The 23,861-nt window shown below is 49.4% G+C and overlaps 1 protein-coding gene across 3 annotated transcripts in view; it reads left to right on the top strand.

Moving 5' to 3' along the window:
* ryr2a (ryanodine receptor 2a (cardiac)) overlaps window positions 1-23,861 on the top strand; it is a 710,821-nt gene that overhangs the window by 83,099 nt on the left and 603,861 nt on the right. For all 3 annotated transcript variants that reach the window (XM_070545357.1, XM_070545356.1, XM_070545355.1), the window contains exons 14-16: window positions 9,919-10,054; window positions 10,139-10,234; window positions 10,367-10,485. In XM_070545357.1, the coding sequence (XP_070401458.1) occupies window positions 9,919-10,054; window positions 10,139-10,234; window positions 10,367-10,485 (351 nt within the window). The remainder of the gene's footprint in view (window positions 1-9,918; window positions 10,055-10,138; window positions 10,235-10,366; window positions 10,486-23,861) is intronic.

Here is a 23,861-nt window from a genome sequence, read left to right as displayed (position 1 = left end):
ATATTAAATAAGGTTGTAAGTTTATCCCTTTTGTTGAGTGATGCTCGGATCAGCGGTTCTGACGACGGTTCTGGCAGCACGAAGCGACTAAGAGAGAAGTGTTGTTTTCAGAAACCGTCTCAGTGGGACTTTTGTTCAAACTGAATCTCAGGAGGTGTCCAGAACATTTGCAAGCCTGTGTGCTCATTGTGCATTTAAAAAATGAACAGCGTTTAAGGAAATTTGTGTTAACGAGCTACTGTACCCTGTATTGAACCGCTGCTTCTCTAACGAGCTGCCCTGTCCACAAAACACCTTATTTCTTTTTTTTCCCGTGTCCTGTCTGGCTGAGAAGCAAACAGAATTGATGTCTGAATGCTGGTAACAAGCCTTACAGATTTACTCTCAGGTGGAGCATCAAAGCGTCTGCTTTTAATGTCACGCCTGATACTTAAAACTTTATTGTTACTGTTTTTTGAATGCTTGTAATTCCGACCAGACACGGAGACAGAGGTGAAAGAGAAAGGAAGAGACAAAAGGAAGGGGGGGGGGGGGGGGGGGGGGGTCCACAAAAATAAACAATCAATGATGAACAGGGTCTGCTTCTAGACCTGCAGAAAATGGAAACACAACAATACAACAGGAGCAAGCCATCACTGCGTCAACCTGATGAGGAAATATATAATCAACATTGTTTTACTGAACAATCACACGATAATAAATCACAGTGCATTTAGCGCCAGTGTGTGTACACGCGCTTGTATATGTCAGGTTTATCTACAGGAGCGTCCAATAGAGAGTGTGAGGGTCCACAGATCTGCCCCCCCCAAAGATGTGTAGGAGATGGAGGGAGCTCCAAGTCTCAGAGATCCAGGAGCTGCCCCAGAGCACAGGGACCCCAGGGAGACTGCAACCAGAAAAGCCCCTGCCCCCCTCAAGAAGCGCAGAGGATTGCCCCGGGGGGGCCACAACCAGCAGCCGGCAGAGCCCCGGGAGATATCAGCGGCGAGCCCACAGGCCCACCCGCAGCCTCCCATTCCCCAGCCGGAGCTTGGAACCCTGCGACCCGGGACCCAGGGGCGACCAGCCCCACCAGGGACCCAGCAGAGCCCAGGGACTCATATCCCACCAGGCAGCCACCGGGATTGATCAGGCAGACTCCTAAAATCTTAAACCCCCTGACCCGGGAGCCAAGAACACTCAGGCAGACCAAGGCACAAAACACCTTATTACATTAAAGCACATGTTGCAGACAACCGCCTCTTAAGAAAGCACATGGTGTTGTTTTTGCCCAAGAAACCAACAATACTGATGTAGAGGAAATATTTAAATGAAAACTAAGCCGTTGTTATTATGAAATATATCCCCCAGCATGAAGGCAGAGGCCTTTCATTAACTGGGGTAAACCCCAATGTACAGTAAAGTATGCCAATCGCTGTGCCTCTCAGTCGGAGCAACTCCAAAGTGGTAGAAAGTCCATAACCCCCTGAGAAAACTAGTTCCAGAACCAGAGCCATATGCATCAAGGTGAGTTCAACTATACCTAGCCGGAACCTCTCAACCTCACACATGAACTCTGGCTCTTCCCAACCAGAGAGTTGACATTCCATGTACCAAGAGCTAGCTTTTGTAGCCGAGGATCAGATCGCCAATGTCCCAACCTTCGGTTATCACCCATCTCACATTGCAGCCGACCCCTTTGGCCCCTTCCATCAGTGGTGACGAGCCAATTGGAAGGGGAACCCATGTCTCCTCTTCAGGCTGTTCTCAGCCAGGCTCCAGGGGTGAAAACCATCGACATATAAATATTGGACAATGGGTTTCCATAGACTCCAATAACACGTTTTTGAGGAGAAATGGGAGGTGGCCACCACCGCCATTTTGACCGTGTCACAGGTTCCGTCAAGCCCAGACAATTCCACAAATGGGAAGAGAGGTGGAGCTGAGGGTGGGGCTGTAAGGCTGGGATCAACTGACGACACCCGGTCGAACTAGCTACAAGCTAACCTGAAGCTAACCCAAAGCTAACGCAGAGGTGGGAGCTAAGCTAACGGAGGTAGCAACCTAGCTAAAACCGGAGTTAACTGTGCACAACACCAGAGCTTCTGAGTCAGAGATACGCCGGGCTGACCGCTGGGTAAAACCATGTGGAACACAGAGCCGCTTGACACTGGGGAGGTCTCGAAGACCTCCACAAGCCGGCAGCCGCACAACAGACAAGTGTCGCTGCGATCTGAGGTGTGCAGAGCTGCCGCTGGGGAGAACCAGGTGGAAAGGTTTCCATCCCAGAGCTCCACAAGCCGGCAGCCCGTGCAGCAGACAGAAGACGCGATCAGACAGAGATACGCCGAGCTGCGGGGAGGGGAGAACGGGTGGAAAACAACGGTCTCCCGAGAGCTCCACAAGCCGATAGTCGGAACCCAGCTCCACCAACATGTTATATTTCAACCCATTTTCTAAAGTGCAACATTATGTTAAATGCACTGGGTTTTACTCTATTACATTTAAATTTCATGGTTAAACAGTACATGTTAACATCTAAGCTCAGCTCGGCAGTGACCTAAAATACATAAATATAATTTTACTTACCGAAAAAAATGAAGTGGAGACTTCTTGGACGCTCTATTAGTGCAATTAATGCCACAGCAAGTCATTTTGTCCAACAATTGCACAAATAATATCCAAAAAAGAATACACACACACAGAGACTCAAAATCCCGGAACAGTCTCCATTCCAGACAGAGGCTCTACTGAGGCCTTTCCCCGGAGCTAGCTCTGTGGTCATGTGGGTCTGATGCTCATTAATTATACAGAATTTTAGGCTTTTAATACACTTAAACAGAAGAGTGGGAAAAAAAATTCACCCCCTCAGAGTTGTCATGAGTGTAAACTAGATCATTTAAACCAAAAACATGTTTTGGTACCAGGCTGTAAACATGTTTATTTCTGCTGTGAAATTGGTATTTTTAACATGGGAGTCAATGAGGATTTGCTCGCTTCTGACACCAGCCCCTAGTGGATGAGGGTGGAACTGCAATTTTTGGTACTTCCGGGATTGCTTCAATTTTTGAGCCGCATTTTGGGGGCTTGGTGAAAACCTGGCCACCAGGTGGTTGCCAATGTGGTATTCAACGACCAGATGAAGTTCTGTTTTTTACGTTGCTCTGTGAGACAACAAAGCCCCATTAATTAAGTCTGTGGGGGAATTTCCGCAGGTTTTTTTCTCTCCCAGAATCGGGATTTCAGTAACAGCTGTGGTGGGATTCTGTTATGTTTTTCAGTGTCGGGAGTTGGATTTTAAACGTGCTTATTTTCCTTTGCTTCCAGTGTACTTCATCAGCACGTCTGTATAATATATGTAATGAAATGGAATTGTTTAGAATGAAAAACATCTGAGATTTTATTTCCAAGTCATATTACCCAGCCCTATATTTCGATGTGCATTACTTATAAGTGCTTTCTTTCTTTATTTTTTTGTATTGCTTGTGATCTGTGTTTGGAATTAAACAGAAAAGTTTTCTCCTGAAACGTTGAAGTATTTAGTATCGCTGTCGTCGTCGTCTTCCTCCGCTTATCCGGGTCTGGGTCGTGGGGGCAGCATCCCAACTAGAGAGCTCCAGACCGTCCTCTCCCCGGCCTTCTCCACCAGCTCCTCCGGCAGGACCCCAAGGCGTTCCCGGACCAGATTGGAGATGTAATCTCTCCAACGTGTCCTGGGTCGACCCTGGGGCCTCCTGCCGGCAGGACATGCCCGAAACACCTCCCCAGGGAGGCATCCAGGAGGAATCCTGACCAGATGCCCAAACCACCTCAACTGGCTCCTTTCGATCCGGAGGAGCAGCGGTTCTACTCCGAGTTCCTCCTGAATGTCCGAGCTCCTCACCCTATCTCTAAGGCTGAGCCTGGCCACCCTACAGAGGAAACTCATTTCGGCCGCTTGTATCCGCGATCTCGTTCTTTCGGTCATTACCCAAGGCTCATGACCATAAGTGAGGATTGGGACGTAGATCGACCGATAAATTGAGAGCCTGACTTTCTGGCTCAGCTCCCTCTTCACCACGACAGATCGGCTCAGCGTCCACATCACTGCAGATGCTGAACCAATCCGCCTGTGGATCTCCCGATCCCTCTTACCCTCACTCGTGAACAAGACCCCGAGATCCGTAAACTCCTCCACTCTAGGTAGGACCTCTCCCCCGACCCGGAGTTGGCAAGCAACCCTTTTCCAGTCGAGAACCATGGTCTCAGATTTGGAGGTGCTGATCCTCATCCCAGCCGCTTGACACTCGGCCGCGAACCTACCCAGCAAGAGCTGAAGGTCAGAACTGGATGAAGCTAGGAGGACCACATCATCCGCAAAAAGCAGAGACGAGATTCTCCTGCCACCAAACTCGACACACTCCACACCACGGCTGCACCTAGAAATTCTGTCCATAAAGGTAATGAACAGAACCGGTGACAAAGGGCAGCCCTGGCGGAGTCCAACCCTCACCGGGAACAGGTCCGACTTACTACCGGCTATGCAGACCAAACTCACACTCCTCTGGTAAAGGGACTGAATGGCCCTTAAGAGAAAGCCACCCACCCCATACTCCTGGAGCGTCCCCACAGGGTGACCCTGGGGACACGGTCATAAGCCTTCTCCAAATCCACAAAACACATGTGGATTGGTTGGGCAAACTCCCATGCCCCCTCCATCACCCTTGCAAGGGTATAGAGCTCGTCCACAGTTCCACGGCCAGGGCGAAAACCACATTGCTCCTCCTCAATCTGAGATTCAACTATCGATCGGACCCTCCTCTCCAGTACCTTGGAGTAGACCTTTCCAGGGAGGCTGAGGAGTGTGATTCCCCTAAAGTTGGAACACACCCTCAGGTCACCCTTCTTAAAGATGGGGACCACCACCCCAGTCTGCCACTCCACAGGAACTGCCCCCGATGACCACGCAAAGTTGCAGAGACGTGTCAACCATGACAGCCCTACCATATCCATAGCCTTGAGATACCCAGGACAAACCTCATCCGCCCCCGGGGCTCCTCCGCTGTGTAGTTGTTTGACTACCTCAGCAACTTCTGCCCCTGAGATTGACAGTCCATCCCCAGGTCTCCCGACTCTGGTTCCTCCTTGGAATGTGCGTAGGTGGGATTGAGGAGCTCCTCAAAGTATTCCTTCCACCGTCCGACTATAGCCCCAATTGACGTCAGCAGCTCCCCATCCCCGCTGTAAACAGTGTGAGCGAGTTGCTGCCTTCCTCTCCTGAGGCGCTGGACAGTTTGCCAGAACCTCTTTGGAGCTGATCGATAGTCTTTCTCCATGGCCTCACCAAACTCCTCCCACGCCCGAGATTTTGCCTCGGCAACTGCCACTGCTACACCCCGCTTAGCTATCTGGTACCTGTCTGCTGCCTCCACAGACCCACAGACCAGCCACGTCCTGTAAGCCTCCTTCTTCAGCCTGACGGCTCCCCCGAACCTCTGGTGTCCACCAGCAGGTACGGGGGTTTCCACCACGACTGGCACCGGCCACCTTACGACCACAGCTAGAAACAGCCACCTCAACAATCGCAGAGTGGAACAAGGCCCCCTCGCAGTCAATGTCCCCCACTGCCCTCGGGACGTGGTAAAATCTCTGCCGGAGGTGGGAGTTGAAGACCTTCTTAACAGGTTCTTATGCCAGGCGTTCCCAGCAGACCCTCACTATGCGTTTGGGTCTGCCAGGTCTACACGGCATCTACCCCTGCCATCTGATCCAACTCACCACCAGGTGGTGATCAGTTGACAGCTCTGCTCCTCTCTTCACCTGCAGGTCAGATGGTACGACTACAAAGTCTATCATCGACCTGCGACCTAGGCTGCCCTGGTACCAAGTGTACCGATGGGCATCCTTATGTTCGAACATGGTGTTCGTTATGGCCAAACTGCAGCTTGCACAGAAGTCCAATAACGAAACACCACTCGAGTTCAGGTCAGGTGGGCCGTTCCTCCCAATCACACCCTCTCCAGGTCAAGCTGTCATTGCCCATGAGCATTGAAGTCCCCCAGCAGGACAATGGAGTCCCCTGATGGAGCACTATCTAGCACTCGTCCCAGGGACTCCAAAAAGGGTGGGTACTCTGAACTGATATTTGGCCCATAAGCACAAACAACAGTCAGGACCTGTTCCCCACCCGAAGGCGCAGGGAAGCTACCCTCTTGTCCCCTGGGGTAAACCCCAATACACAGGCAGAGAGTCTTGGGGCTAACAAAAAGCCAACCCCAGCCCTCCGCCTCTCACCCGGAGCAACTCCAGCAAAGGAGAGTGTCCAACCCCTCTCAAGGACTTGGGTTCCAGAGCCAATGCTATGTGTCGAGGTGAGTCCGACTATATCTAGCCGGTACCGCTCAACCTCTGCCATAAGTTCCTGCTCCTTCCTCGCCAGCGAGGTGACGTTCCATGTCCCAAAAACCAGTTTTCTTGTCCGGGGATCGGACCGCCAAGGCTCCCGCCTTGGTCTGCCACCCGATCCACATTGCACCGGACCCTTCATGTTCCTCCTGCGGGTGGTGGGTCCATAGTTGGATGAGCCCATGTATCCGGTTCGGGCTGGGTCCGGCCGAGCCCCATGGGCGAAAGCCCGGCCACCAGGCGCTCGCTCACGGGCCCCAACCCCAGGCCTGGCTCCAGGGTGGGACCCCGGTAACCCTCCGGGCCGGGTACTCCGACTCTTTGACTTTACCTCCATGAAAGATCCTGTGAACCGTTCTTTGTCTCACCCTTCACCTAAGACCAATTTGTCATGGGAGACCCTACCAGGGGCACAAAGGGCCCAAGACAACGTAGCTCCTAGGATCATTAGGGCACTCAAACACCTCCACCACGATAAGGTGACGGTTCAAGGAGGAGGAAGTATTTAGTGTAATGATCTAAATTACATGTTATTTAATAAGCCATAAGACGTAGGATTCCATGGGAAATATGAAATCCACCTTACGGATCTGAGTTATTTAAACCAGAAGATTGGATCTTTTTATTGCAGGGATTAGATAACCGTTACGTATTCACTCAGAGACACAGTAGAGATAGAGTCAAGTTGAAAAGTTAAGAATTTTATTACTAACAAATTAAAGTAGACTGACTTTAAAACTAACTGTATGGTGTAACTAAAGTGGATGAGACGGTGGATGGATGACGTGTGATGTTAATCAGAACCAGCAAATCCGAAGAAGCGATTAGTTCTGACGGGAACTGAAGGTGTTGTCTTCGCATTAAGCTTTGGTTAGGAGGTCCATAAACATGAGACACCATTATGTCGGTCTCCCTACCCTTCAGGAAGGCCCCTTTAGATCTGGAATGTCAAGGTCTTAGCTTGACCCTCTCTGGAACCCAGCCGGTAGGAAAAGCAGCGGTTACGACCAGACCAGTCTGTGAGTTACTTCCGATTACACGACAGTTTGTTGGCGTCAGGTGAGACCCAAGCCTAGGTCTTGATGGTTCAGCTTTTGTTCTGAAAGGAACTGTTGAAGCAGTTGGTATAGCAATGAATCTTTCTTTTCAGCTTGTTGTTGGTTCTTTCGGTTAAAGAGTAGAGATCAGTATTGGCCACTCCGTCACTTTCTCTGGAACGCCTGAACTGGTGTTCGAGCTGATGTGGCATAGTTTTATACTTCAGATGTTTTGGTTTATTGTCAAATGAAAAATTACCAAACCTCATCAAAACCACGCCTCCGTCAGATCTGTCAGATTCTGATTGGATCAGTGAAAGTAATGTGTTATGTCTTTTTAACACTACGTGAAATGAGTCCTGTTGGAACACTTAAAGTCACAGTACCTTTATATTTTATAGGATTACAATAAAGTAATTAATATTTTGATTTCACAGATCGGTCACATCTTATTTATTGACTAACACTTTGATGGATTAGCTTTATTAAAATAGAGTTCTTTGATTAATTAAAACAAAAGAGTTCATTCTTCATTCTTCTGTCGAGCTGAAAATAAGCAGGTTAGAAGGAATGCATGAGACCTTGAGACCATATCTCATGCAGACTAGTCTTGAGCAAAGGAGGGAAAAAACATTGCTTTCTGTTACAATGAAATCCAGATTGAGACTCTTTTGTGCTGGGCAGTGTATTTTATGAATGTGGCAACTGAGACACATAGCTCTGAAAATCATTAGCTTAATTGTAAATACTTAACAGGAAGAAGAATATGGAGACATGATTCGTGTACCAGATAGATACAAGTTTTGATCCATTTAGATGCCTTTCCATTTTTGGATTCAGATTCAGTATTGTTCATTGTGTTTATATGTTCAGACTAGGCCTGGGCGATATGACGATTTTAGACCGTTTTACGATCTACACATCTGACGGTCTGTCATTTTTGAGAGACCTTTTTATCACGATTCACAGCTCTGCTGTTGAATTTCTGCCTCTGAATGAAAAGGGAACTTACCTCTGGCGAATGACACTCCTTTGTTTGACCCTTAACCAATCAGAGTGAGTCATAGTAATATATTAGTGCCCCGCTTGTTTTCACCTGTGTGTGAACAAACATGGCTTCGGCCGCGGCTGAGAGCGACAACGAGGTTTTCGTTCCGAAGAGGAACGCCTCGTCCGTTATATGGAACTGGTTTGGTTTTTCACCAGATGACAAAGAGCAACGAAACGTCATTTGCAAAGTTTGCAAGGAGAGCGTCAAGGCAAGTGATGGCAACACCACAAACTTGTTTAATCACTTGAAAAGAAGGCATCCCAAACAATACAATGAGAGCCAGCTGGCAGCTAAAGATAAAAAGCCTGCAGCTGCAGCGGCTAGTGCTTCTTCCAGGCAGCAAACGCTAACAGAAACACAAAACTCACTCCCTACGACAGAGACAGCAGACGATGGAACAGCGTGACAGATGCAGTGACGTACCACTTGGTTAAAGATTTGTGTCCCGTGCGAACAGTAGGAGCGGGATTTAAGAAAATGATAAAAACATTGGATCCGCGCTACGAGTTTTCCAGCCGCAAGTATTTTTCGAACACCGCCATTCCACGCAGGTACGCTGAATGCAAAGTGAGAGTTGCAGAAAATATTCAGAATGCGCAGTTATTTGCTACCACAAGCGATCTCTGGTCCAGCCACACATCAGAGCCGTATTTGAGCTTAACTATCCACTACATGAGCAACTGGGAGCTACATAGTATTTTGAACAAGTTAATGTTTGCACAGTACGTTTGCAATTGACATGTTTGCACTTTAAATATTTTTACGATTTTAATTTATGTTACTTGAAAAACGAGAAAAACTGATTTTTCTAATTGTTTCTCTCAGGGCTTTTATCATCTCTGGTGTGAGTTTAAAATATAAGTGTGTTAGCACTGTGTTGATTATCCCTAATATGACTAAATGTTTGTTTATTCAATGTTTCACTTCTTTAATACGCAATTGAAGTTATGCTATTCATGGATAAAAAATCGTGATAAAATCGAAATTGTGAAAAAATATTGGAAAAATCGTGATATTCTATTTTTGCCATATCGCCCAGCCCTAGTTCAGACCTTAGTCTTTTCACCCTCTCAGGCTCAAAATAAGTTTTGATAAAAGGACAAACAACCAAGTCCTTCAGGGGCACTTCTGAGTTAAAAAATGCTCATGAAATACTTATGTGGAGTAACCAGGTAGGTAGGTTTTAACGTAGCAAATCTGCGACGCCTGCCTCCAGAGGGTTAAAGAAAGTTGACTGATTGGTGCAGAAGCAGTCAATTTCTCTTGTTTTCCTGCTAAAATATACTTTTACAAATAATCAAACCAAAAACCTGCTTTTCATGACTAGATTCTGGATTGTTGTGGATTGTTTTTAGAAACAATAATCAGAAAAATGAAAGTATTCTAAAATAAATCATGATTATCTGAAAGCAGTGTAAGATTTCCTTGAATGAAGACCAGTTTTGATCTCTTGGCTGTTTTCTGCAGGGAATGATCAGCCTGGTTTTGGAATGCATCGATCGTCTGCATGTGTACAGCAGCGTGGCTCATTTTGCTGAAGTCGTTGGACGGGAGGCTGCAGAGGCCTGGTGCGCCATTCTCAACTCCTTTTACCAACTGCTGGGTAAACACAACCAGAAGAGATTGATCCAACGTGCCCATCTCAAGACTCAAGTCTTGTCAACGACTGTCTTCTGTGTCCTTCCAGCTGCACTAATCCGGGGAAACAGGAAAAACTGTGCCCAGTTCTCTGGTTCTCTGGACTGGCTCATCAGCAGACTTGAGTGGCTGGAAGCTTCTTCAGGTCCGTCAGCTCACCACTTAAATGTCCACAGAGCAAAATGGTGCTACCTTATATATGGATGTATCATATAAGAACACATTTGACTGTTCTTTGAGCCATGGAACCAGTTCTCAGTGTCTTTTATTGTTTTAGGTATCTTAGAGGTGCTTCACTGTGTGCTGGTGGAAAGCCCTGAGGCCCTGAACATCATCAAAGAGGAACACATCAGATCCATTATCTCTCTCCTAGACAAACATGGACGCAACCATAAGGTATTTCTTTCAGTGATCTCCAACCCTGGTCCTCTAGGGCCACCATACAGCATGTTATTTTAGTCAGTGGGTGATTAACAGGCTTATGCGGAGCCTGGGGACTTTTCTTGTACCTGGAAAATGTCGTGGAAATTTTTCATTGAACGGATGAACCACACAATGAAAAGATTGAACATTATTTATTACCGAGGCATAAAAAAGATCAGAGAATGAGCCCAGAATGGAAGCATGCATACAACTTTATAGAGCTCCGGACGTCACGTGACTCTCAGAGAGTAGACGCCATGTTGGCAGGCAACAAAGGTAAACAAAATGAACGGGATCGGCTTGGATTTTACTTTGTCAGAGTTTACTTCACACTTTAAAACCAAAGAAATCATTTTATATAGTCAGAAATTAAATAGACTAAACATCTCCGACCCTTACCATGCCCCTGGGATACTTTTTAAAAACGCCAGAAGCTGTCGGAGCGGACCTAGCCAGCGAACCCCTTGAGATTCCGCCGGAGGAGCTGGCCCAAGTGGCTGGGGAGAGGGAAGTCTGAGCCTCTCGACGCTACTGCCCCCGCGACCCGACTCCGGATAAGCAGATGAAAATGGATGGATGGATGGACAAATGACATATATTTACATGTAAGTAGTTTAAATAGAGTGCTGTGCAGTTTGAATGTATAAACTGAACGCCAAGAGAAATCACTAGTCAGATTTTTTTTTCCGTGAATAAAATAAATATGTCAGACAGGAGCGTCTCAGGATCTGTCTGAGATCTGTCTCGGTGAGACAGATAATAGCAATCCAAAGTGCTTTTTATGTGTGATCTGACAATTGATCAACCATTGCTTAAAATGAAATACAGCTTAGCCGGTTAATTGCTGTGATCATAAAACACGTAAACGGCAGCACGCAGAACACACGAGACAACGTTTTACGTGACGTTTACTTGTTGCTATGAGTAATAAGACAGAAAAAGCCACGCCAAAATAAGTTTAGGAAGCCCACTAAGAATCGTAATAAAAGCATTTAAAATAAATACCATACACAGTTGAGGAAACGTTGGTTTAAGTACCTGATATGAAGCGGTCGCTGCATAAGTGAAAACCTTTACTCTCGGGGTCCCACAGTTTCATTTTAGCCCAGTCACTAGCGCGTTTTATTACAATGATCCAACGTTTGCGGAGTCCGCGTCTGTTCTGGCATCCTGGGGCACAACAGGAATCTACCCCGTTTGATTGAGTTTTCTGACAATAACAAGTAGCCCAGCTGCGGGCTTCTGCCTGCCAAGATGGTGCAGCTTCGATTTGAACTGTTTCATGCCAGGAGAAGTGACGTCAACTCCCGGAGCTCTATAGTCCCGAAAGACACAGACACATGGTGACAAAAGCATATACAAGAAAGTCCCATTAAACTGCCCACCTCCCCATATCACCTCCCACCACCCCATATCACTTCTCACTTCCCACCTCCCCATATCACCTCCCACCACCTCATATAACCTCCCAACCTCCCCATATCACCTTCCACCACCCCATATAACCTCCCAACCTCCCCATATCACCTCCCACCTCCCCATATCACTTCTCGCTTCCCACCTCCCCATATCACCTCCCACCACCCCATATCACCTCTCACCTCCCCACATCACCTCCCACCACCCCATATCACCTCCCACCTCCCCATATCACGTCTCACTTCCCAACTCCTCATATCACCTCCCACCACCCCATATCACCTCTCACCTCCTCATATCGCCTCCCACCTCCCCATATCACCTCCCACCTCCTCATATCACCTTCCACCACCCCATATCACCTCCCAACCTCCCCATATCACCTTCCACCACCCCATATAACCTCCCAACCTCCCCATATCACCTCCCACCTCCCCATATCACTTCTCACTTCCCACCTCCCCATATCACCTCCCACCTCCCCATATCACGTCTCACTTCCCAACTCCTCATATCACCTCCCACCACCCCATATCACTTCTCGCTTCCCACCTCCCCATATCACCTCCCACCACCCCATATCACCTCTCACCTCCCCACATCACCTCCCACCACCCCATATCACCTCCCACCTCCCCATATCACAAATCACTTCCCAACTCCTCATATCACCTCCCACCACCCCATATCACCTCTCACCTCCTCATATCGCCTCCCACCTCCCCATATAACCTCCCACCTCCTCATATCACCTTCCACCACCCCATATAACCTCCCAACCTCCCCATATCACCTCCCACCTCCCCATATCACTTCTCGCTTCCCACCTCCCCAAATCACCTCCCACCACCCCATATCACCTCCCACCTCCCCGTATCAAGTCTCACTTCCCAACTCCTCATATCACCTCCCACCACCCCATATCACCGCTCACCTCCTCATATCGCCTCCCACCTCCCCATATCACCTCCCACCTCCTCATATCACCTCTCAGCTCCTCATATCACCTCTCACCTCCTCATATCACCTCCCACCTCCCCATTTCACGTCTCACTTCCCACCTCCTCATATCACCTCCCACCACCCCATATCACATCACCTCCTCATATCACCTCCCACCTCCCCATATCGCCTCCCACCTCCCCGTATCACCTCCCACCTCCTCATATCACATGCCACCACCTCATATCACCTCCTCATATCACATGCCACCTCCCCATATCACCTCCCACTTCCTCATATCACCTCCCACCTCCCCATTTCACCTCCCACTTCCTCATATCACCTCCCACCTCCCCATATCACCTCCCACTTCCTCATATCACCTCCTACCTCCCCATATCACCTCCCACCTCCCCATATCACCTCCCACTTCCTCATATCACCTCCCACCTCCCCATATCACCTCCCACCTCCCCATATCACCTCTCACCTCCCCATATCACCTCCCACTTACTCATATCACCTCCCACCTCCCCATATCACCTCCCACCTCCCCATATCACCTCCCACTTCCTCATATCACCTCCCACCTCCCCATATCACCTCCCACCTCCCCATATCACCTCTCACCTCCCACTTCCTCATATCACCTCCCACCTCCCCATTTCACCTCCCACTTCCTCATATCACCTCCCACCTCCCCATATCACCTCCCACTTACTCATAACACCTCCCACCTCCCCATATCAACTCCCACCTCCCCATATCACCTCCCACTTCCTCATATCACCTCCCACCTCCCCATATCACCTCCCACCTCCCCATATCACCTCTCACCTCCCAATATCACCTCCCACTTCCTCATATCACCTCCCACCTCCCCATATCACCTCCCACCTCCCCATATCACCTCCCACCTCCCCATATCACCTCCCACTTCCTCATATCACCTCCTACCTCCCCATATCACCTCCCACCTCCCCATATCACCTCCCACTTCCTCATATCACCTCCCACCTCCCCATATCACCTCCCACCTCCCCATATCACCTCTCACCTCCCCATATCACCTCCCACTTCCTCATATCACCTCCCACCTCCCCATATCACCTCCCACTTCCTCATATCACCTCCCACCTCCCCATATCACCTCCACCTCCCCATATCACCTCTCACCTCCCACTTCCTCATATCACCTCCCACCTCCTCATTTCACCTCCCACTTCCTCATATCACCTCCCACCTCCCCATATCACCTCCCACTTACTCATATCACCTCCCACCTCCCCATATCAACTCCCACCTCCCCATATCACCTCCCACTTCCTCATATCACCTCCCACCTCCCCATATCACCTCCCACCTCCCCATATCACCTCTCACCTCCCAATATCACCTCCCACTTCCTCATATCACCTCCCACCTCCCCATATCACCTCCCACCTCCCCATATCACCTCCCACTTCCTCATATCACCACCCACCTCCCCATATCACCTCCCACCTCCCTATATCACCTCCCACCTCCCCAAATCACCTCTCACTTCCTCATATCACTTCCCATCTCCCCATATTACGTCCCATCACCCCATATTACGTCCCACTTCCTCATATCACCTCCCTCCACCCCATATCGCCTCCCACCTCCCCATATCACCTCCCACCTCCTCATATCACCTCTCCCCTCCTCATATCACCTCTCACCTCCTCATATCACCTCCCACCTCCCCATATCACGTCTCACTTCCCACATCCTCATATCACCTCCCACCACCCCATATCACCTCACCTCCTCATATCACCTCCCACCTCCCCATATCGCCTCCCACCTCCCCGTATCACCTCCCACCTCCTCATATCACATGCCACCACCTCATATCACCTCCTCATATCACATGCCACCTCCCCATATCACCTCCCACTTCCTCATATCACCTCCCACCTCCCCATTTCACCTCCCACTTCCTCATATCACCTCCCACCTCCCCATATCACCTCCTACCTCCCCATATCACCTCCCATCTCCCCATATCACCTCCCACTTCCTCATATCACCTCCCACCTCCCCATATCACCTCCCAACCTCCCCATATCACCTTCCACCACCCCATATAACCTCCCAACCTCCCCATATCACCTCCCACCTCCCCATATCACTTCTCGCTTCCCACCTCCCCATATCACCTCCCACCACCCCATATCACCTCTCACCTCCCCACATCACCTCCCACCACCCCATATCACCTCCCACCTCCCCATATCACGTCTCACTTTCCAACTCCTCATATCACCTCCCACCACCCTATATCACCGCTCACCTCCTCATATCGCCTCCCACCTCCCCATATCACCTCCCACCTCCTCATATCACCTCTCACCGACTCATATCCCCTCTCACCTCCTCATATCACCTCCCACCTCCCCATTTCACGTCTCACTTCCCACCTCCTCATATCACCTCCCACCACCCCATATCACCTCACCTCCTCATATCACCTCCCACCTCCCCATATCGCCTCCCACCTCCCCGTATCACCTCTCACCTCCTCATATCACATGCCACCACCTCATATCACCTCCTCATATCACATGCCACCTCCCCATATCACCTCCCACTTCCTCATATCACCTCCCACCTCCCCATTTCACCTCCCACTTCCTCATATCACCTCCCACCTCCCCATATCACCTCCCACTTCCTCATATCACCTCCGACCTCCCCATATAACCTCCCACCTCCCCATATCACCTCCCACTTCCTCATATCACCTCCCACCTCCCCATATCACCTCCCAACCTCCCCATATCACCTCTCACCTCCTCATATCACCTCTCACCTCCTCATATCACCTCCCACCTCCCCATATCACCTCCTCATATCACCGCTCACCTCCTCATATCACCTCCCACCTCCCCATATCACGTCTCACTTCCTCATATCACCTCCCACCACCCCATATCACCTCTTACCTCCTCATATCACCTCCCACCTCCCCATATCACCTCCCAACCTCCCCATATCACCTTCCACCTCCCCATATCACCTCCCACCTCCCTGTATCACCTCCCACCTCCTCATATTGCCTCCCACCTCCCTATATCACCTCCCACCTCCTCATAGCACCTCCCACCACCCCATATCACCTCCCCATATCACCTCCCTCCCCATATCACATCCCACCTCCCCATATCACCTCCCACCTCCCCATATCACCTCTCACCTCCCACGTCCCCATATAACCTCCCGCCTCCTCATATCACCTCTCACCTCCTCATATAACCTCTCACCTCGTCATATCACCTCCCACCACCCCATATCACCTCCCCATATCACCTCCCTCCCCATATCACATCCCACCTCCCCATATCACCTCCCACCTCCCCATATCACCTCTCACCTCCCACGTCCCCATATAACCTCCCGCCTCCTCATATCACCTCTCACCTCCTCATATAACCTCTCACCTCCTCATATCACCTCCCACCACCACATATCACCTCTCACCTCCTCATATCACCTCCCACCTCCCCATATCACCTCCCAACCTCCCCATATCACCTTCCACCTCCCTATATCACCTCCCACCTCCTCATATCACCTCTCACCTCCCACCTCCTCATATCACCTCCCACCACCCCATATCACCTCCCCATATCACCTCCCTCCCCATATCACATCTCACCTCCCCATATCACCTCCCACCTCCCCATATCACCTCCCACCTCCTCATATCACCTCCCACCTCGCACCTCCTCATATCACCTCCCACCACCCCATATCACCTCCCCATATCACCTCCCTCCCCATATCACATCTCACCTCCCCATATCACCTCCCATTTCCTCATATCACCTCCCACCTCCCCATATCACCTCCCACCTCCTCATATCACCTCCCACCTCCCCATATCACCTCCCACCTCCCCGTATCACCTCCCACCTCCCCATATCACCTCCCAACCTCCCCATATCACCTCTCACCTCCTCATATCACCTCTCACCTCCTCATATCACCTCCCACCTCACCATATCACCTCCTCATATCACCGCTCACCTCCTCATATCACCTCCCACCTCCCCATATCACGTCTCACTTCCTCATATCACCTCCCACCACCCCATATCACCTCTCACCTCCTCATATCACCTCCCACCTCCCCATATCACCTCCCAACCTCCCCATATCACCTTCCACCTCCCCATATCACCTCCCACCTCCCTATATCACCTCCCACCTCCTCATATCGCCTCCCACCTCCCTATATCACCTCCCACCTCCTCATAGCACCTCCCACCACCCCATATCACCTCCCCATATCACCTCCCTCCCCATATCACATCCCACCTCCCCATATCACCTCCCACCTCCCCATATCACCTCTCACCTCCCACCTCCCCATATAACCTCCCGCCTCCTCATATCACCTCTCACCTCCTCATATAACCTCTCACCTCGTCATATCACCTCCCACCTCCCCATATCACGTCTCACTTCTCACCTCCTCATATCACCTCCCACCACCACATATCACCTCTCACCTCTTCATATCACCTCCCACCTCCCCATATCACCTCCCAACCTCCCCATATCACCTTCCACCTCCCTATATCACCTCCCACCTCCTCATATCACCTCTCACCTCCCACCTCCTCATATCACCTCCCACCACCCCATATCACCTCCCCATATCACCTCCCTCCCCATATCACATCTCACCTCCCCATATCACCTCCCATTTCCTCATATCACCTCCCACCTCCCCATATCACCTCCCACCTCCTCATATCACCTCCCACCTCCCCATATAACCTCCCACCTCCCCATATCACCTCCCACTTCCTCATACCACCTCCCCATATCACCTCCCACCTCCCCATATCACCTCTCACCTCCCACTTCCTCATATCACCTCCCACCTCCCCATTTCACCTCCCACTTCCTCATATCACCTCCCACCTCCCCATATCACCTCCCACTTCCTCATATCACCTCCCACTTCCCCATATCAACTCCCACTTCCTCATATCACCTCCCACCTCCCCATATCACCTTCCACCTCCCCATATCACCTCCCATCTCCCCATATCACCTCTCACCTCCCCATATCACCTCCCACTTCCTCATATCACCTCCCACCTCCCCATATCACCTCCCACCTCCCCATATCACCTCCCACTTCCTCATATCACCTTCCACCTCCCTATATCACCTCCCACCTCCCCATATCACCTCCCACCTCCCCATATCACCTCTCACTTCCTCATATCACTTCCCACCTCCCCATATTACGTCCCACCACCCCATATCACCTCCCACCACCCCATATCACCTATCACCTCCCCATATCACCTCCCACCACCCCATATAACCTCCCACCTCCCCATATCACCTCCCAACCTCCCCATATCACCTCTCACCTCCTCATATCACCGCTCACCTCCTCGTATCACCTCCCACCTCCCCATATCACCTCTCACCTCCTCATATCACCTCCCACCTCCCCATTTCACCTCCCAACCTCCCCATATCACCTTCCACCTCCCCATATCACCTCCCACCTCCCTATATCACCTCCCACCTCCTCATATCGCCTCCCACCTCCCTATATCACCTCCCACCTCCTCATAGCACCTCCCACCACCCCATATCACCTCCCCATATCACCTCCCTCCCCATATCACATCCCACCTCCCCATATCACCTCCCACCTCCCCATATCACCTCTCACCTCCCACCTCCCCATATAACCTCCCGCCTCCTCATATCACCTCTCACCTCCTCATATCACCTCTCACCTCCTCATATCACCTCCCACCTCCCCATATCACGTCTCACTTCTCACCTCCTCATATCACCTCCCACCACCACATATCACCTCTCACCTCCTCATATCACCTCCCACCTCCCCATATCACCTCCCAACCTCCCCATATCACCTTCCACCTCCCTATATCACCTCCCACCTCCTCATATCACCTCTCACCTCCCACCTCCTCATATCACCTCCCACCACCCCATATCACCTCCCCATATCACCTCCCTCCCCATATCACATCTCACCTCCCCATATCACCTCCCACTTCCTCATATCACCTCCCACCTCCCCATATCACCTCCCACCTCCTCATATCGCCTCCCACCTCCCTATATCACCTCCCACCTCCTCATAGCACCTCCCACCACCCCATATCACCTCCCCATATCACCTCCCTCCCCATATCACATCCCACCTCCCCATATCACCTCCCACCTCCCCATATCACCTCTCACCTCCCACCTCCCCATATAACCTCCCGCCTCCTCATATCACCTCTCACCTCCTCATATAACCTCTCACCTCGTCATATCACCTCCCACCTCCCCATATCACGTCTCACTTCTCACCTCCTCATATCACCTCCCACCACCACATATCACCTCTCACCTCTTCATATCACCTCCCACCTCCCCATATCACCTCCCAACCTCCCCATATCACCTTCCACCTCCCTATATCACCTCCCACCTCCTCATATCACCTCTCACCTCCCACCTCCTCATATCACCTCCCACCACCCCATATCACCTCCCCATATCACCTCCCTCCCCATATCACATCTCACCTCCCCATATCACCTCCCATTTCCTCATATCACCTCCCACCTCCCCATATCACCTCCCACCTCCCCATATCACCTCCCACTTCCTCATACCACCTCCCCATATCACCTCCCACCTCCCCATATCACCTCTCACCTCCCACTTCCTCATATCACCTCCCACCTCCCCATATCACCTCCCACTTCCTCATACCACCTCCCCATATCACCTCCCACCTCCCCATATCACCTCTCACCTCCCACTTCCTCATATCACCTCCCACCTCCCCATTTCACCTCCCACTTCCTCATATCACCTCCCACCTCCCCATATCACCTCCCACTTCCTCATATCACCTCCCACTTCCCCATATCAACTCCCACTTCCTCATATCACCTCCCACCTCCCCATATCACCTTCCACCTCCCCATATCACCTCCCATCTCCCCATATCACCTCTCACCTCCCCATATCACCTCCCACTTCCTCATATCACCTCCCACCTCCCCATATCACCTCCCACCTCCCCATATCACCTCCCACTTCCTCATATCACCTTCCACCTCCCTATATCACCTCCCACCTCCCCATATCACCTCCCACCTCCCCATATCACCTCTCACTTCCTCATATCACTTCCCACCTCCCCATATTACGTCCCACCACCCCATATCACCTCCCACCACCCCATATCACCTATCACCTCCCCATATCACCTCCCACCACCCCATATCACCTCCCACCTCCCCATATCACCTCCCAACCTCCCCATATCACCTCTCACCTCCTCATATCACCTCTCACCTCCTCATATCACCTCCCACCTCCCCATATCACCTCCTCATATCACCGCTCACCTCCTCATATCACCTCCCACCTCCCCATATCACCTCTCACCTCCTCATATCACCTCCCACCTCCCCATTTCACCTCCCAACCTCCCCATATCACCTTCCACCTCCCCATATCACCTCCCACCTCCCTATATCACCTCCCACCTCCTCATATCGCCTCCCACCTCCCTATATCACCTCCCACCTCCTCATAGCACCTCCCACCACCCCATATCACCTCCCCATATCACCTCCCTCCCCATATCACATCCCACCTCCCCATATCACCTCCCACCTCCCCATATCACCTCTCACCTCCCACCTCCCCATATAACCTCCCGCCTCCTCATATCACCTCTCACCTCCTCATATCACCTCTCACCTCCTCATATCACCTCCCACCTCCCCATATCACGTCTCACTTCTCACCTCCTCATATCACCTCCCACCACCACATATCACCTCTCACCTCCTCATATCACCTCCCACCTCCCCATATCACCTCCCAACCTCCCCATATCACCTTCCACCTCCCTATATCACCTCCCACCTCCTCATATCACCTCTCACCTCCCACCTCCTCATATCACCTCCCACCACCCCATATCACCTCCCCATATCACCTCCCTCCCCATATCACATCTCACCTCCCCATATCACCTCCCACTTCCTCATATCACCTCCCACCTCCCCATATCACCTCCCACCTCCTCATATCACTTCCCACCTCCTCATATCACCTCCCACCTCCTCATATCACTTCCCACCTCCTCATATCACCTCCCATCTCCTCATATCACTTATGGACATAGGTGGAACAGGGAAGCTTAGAGGATCCTGGCCAGAAGAATTTGTCAAGAAATCGACAAGGGAGTTTGTGGGCTTGGGTCCTTCTGTTGATTCCAGGAGGCAAATGAACCTGATGTTATTTCTGTGACTGCGACTTTCAAGATCAATGATTTTAGCAGTTAGCTTGTTGTTGCTGTTTGCCAATGCTAGGCATTTCTCCTCCACATCTTGGACTTGTTGGTTTTGCAGTTCGGCATGTTATTCCAACTGATTTTGTTCAAAAAGCTAAACTTATTGCCTGTGTTTACTTTCATTTTCAATATCTTTGCCAGCCGGAGCTCAGCATTAACTCCCCACTTCATCATGACACCTCCCTCTGTTGCTGTGTGGCACAAAAGCCATTTATAAGACAGACCATTACCTTAATATTACCACCAAAGAGGTGGAAGGAATGCAAAATTCACGCAACGCCACAGCACGTTTATAAGACACATCGTTGCGGTAATATTACACCAATTTCCCAGCATGGTGTGTAAGTGCTGTTGTTTTATTAGGGAGACCGGTGAAAAGGCCATTACAGTAATCCACTCTGCTGGTGATGAAAGCATGAATAAGCTTCTCTAGGTCTACGGGTGATAGAAAGCAGAGATGTGGACTCAAGTCACGACTTGGACTCGAGTTAAACTCAAGTACTTATTTTAATGACTTCTGACTTGACTTGATAAAAGCTATAAAGACTTTAAACTTGACTCCGACTTGAACGTCAATGACTTGCAACTTGAATCAACTTGCATCTGTTGACTTGATGATGACTTGCCCATATTTGATATCTTAGCACAAAAGTGGCACGACATGGACAAAAATCATAATCATTCTTCGTTTGGGCTTGATTTACTGCTGAATGCAGCAGCACTTTGTTTCTAATCAGTTTCAGTTGAACATCCTGCTTGTTTAAGCAAATAAATAAAGCTTTGAGTCAGTTGCCCAGAGTGCAAAATAAATTCTACATTATCACTCAAACTTAATTAGCTCCTTTTCCCATGTAAATCCTACCACTCACATGAGTGATTAAAAAAATCCATTTTATACACTGAATTTTATTTATTTTTAAATAGTGGTGGAACAGAGTTGATATGTTTTTTCTTTAGTCTGCTTATTAGGAAAACAAAAACAGACAAATTATACAAAGAATTGAGAGGATGTGTATTTAAAAAAAAGTTATATTAAAGGCAAAGATGGAAGTCATGGAACCAAAGGAGCATAAAAACTTTCAAAACTATTATTTGGAGACACTAGACAATATATTTTTGCACAATAATTTCTAATTATTGAACAGGAAAAGGATTTGAATTCCTTCAAAAAACATGAAACTGAATTTCAGCAGCTGAGAACCGGAAGGGAGGGGTGTAGTACCGCAAGCTTCCACTGGGTGATTCCTATGAGCTGAAGGTGGAGGAGTGAGTGATTTGTACTGCGAGTTGTGAGTCATGAGCTAACAGAAGTTACAGTGTCTGCAACTCATCTAGCCGATCATAACATAATGGATGTCTTTCAGTCAGGTTTACGACCCCTGCATAGCACTGAGTCCTCTCCTCTGTGTCTTCAGTGACATTTTTATGGCTACTGATTCTGGCTCCTGCTGTGTTATTATTTCTCAATCTGTCTGCCGCCTTTGACACCATCGACCACGACATCCTTTTATTACGCTTAGAGGAGGTTGCTGTAATACGTGGTCCAACCCTAACTTGGTTTAGGTCTTATTTGTCTAACAGGTCCCAACGGGTGGTGTTGACAGAGGTGGAAAGAGTACTAAAATGTTGTACTTAAGTACAAGTATAATTACTTTCATGAAATTTTACTCAATTACAAGTAAAATTACCTGCCTCAAAATATACTCAAGTAAAAGTAAAAAGTAGCTTATTTCAAATGTAGTCAGAGTAAAAGTTACTTAGTTACTTTTTTGACTGTGCAAGGATGGGCTCTTCTGAATAGTTAAAAAAAGACAATGGGGTATAAATGTCAAAGTGGCCATTTTTTTTAATTAAATGAACAAATATGCATATTGAAGTACAAAGGCAGTTACACTGCAAACTAGTAACATAAATTAGGTTATGGTCACAAGCCCATGACTTTTCCCTGAATGCTTATTTAGAGCAGCTGATTTTTAAAGTTAGCAGAGTTAATCTTTGGTAGTGGGTTCACTCACTCATTTAAAGATATCGGCCAGAGGGAAAATTTGTTTGAACAGCGTGTGTAAATGTGTATTAAAATCTCAGATGAAAAAGGTTTTTGGATTTTGACGGCTGGAATTGTAAGAAAATCTGATGTTTGTGACCGGCGAGGGAAAAACAGAAACTAACTTCCAGTCTAAGCCCTGGGCAGCTGGTGACGTTTCACATGGAGCTCTGCTGAAACAGCTGTAGTAAACAACGCCTGACTCCGCTGTTTCTGCGTTAGCGTTATAGCAGAGAACATTGTGTCATCAGTCAGATGTAGCTTCTGAAGCCTCTACTAGTCCATCAGATTTGTTTTTTCTCTGGGATACGGCGACGAGAACGGATGTTAGATTACTGGAGAAGTTCAACCAAACTCCGACCCCGCCAGCTGGATATCACTACCAGAGGTGCAGACATGTTTTAGACCGTTTGACTCAGAAGACCTGCGACCTGATTTGGACATAGAGGAGGATTCTGTTCATCTTCAGAACCAAAATCGGTACAGATTGTTTACTTTTCTTAAATATTTCATTTCTGTGCTCCACTGGGAGCTCTAAGCTGACGAGTTCTT

This window comes from Nothobranchius furzeri, chromosome 16, assembly GCF_043380555.1.
Source record: "Nothobranchius furzeri strain GRZ-AD chromosome 16, NfurGRZ-RIMD1, whole genome shotgun sequence".
NCBI lineage: Eukaryota > Metazoa > Chordata > Actinopteri > Cyprinodontiformes > Nothobranchiidae > Nothobranchius > Nothobranchius furzeri.
This window is presented reverse-complemented; position numbering and strand designations above follow the sequence as displayed.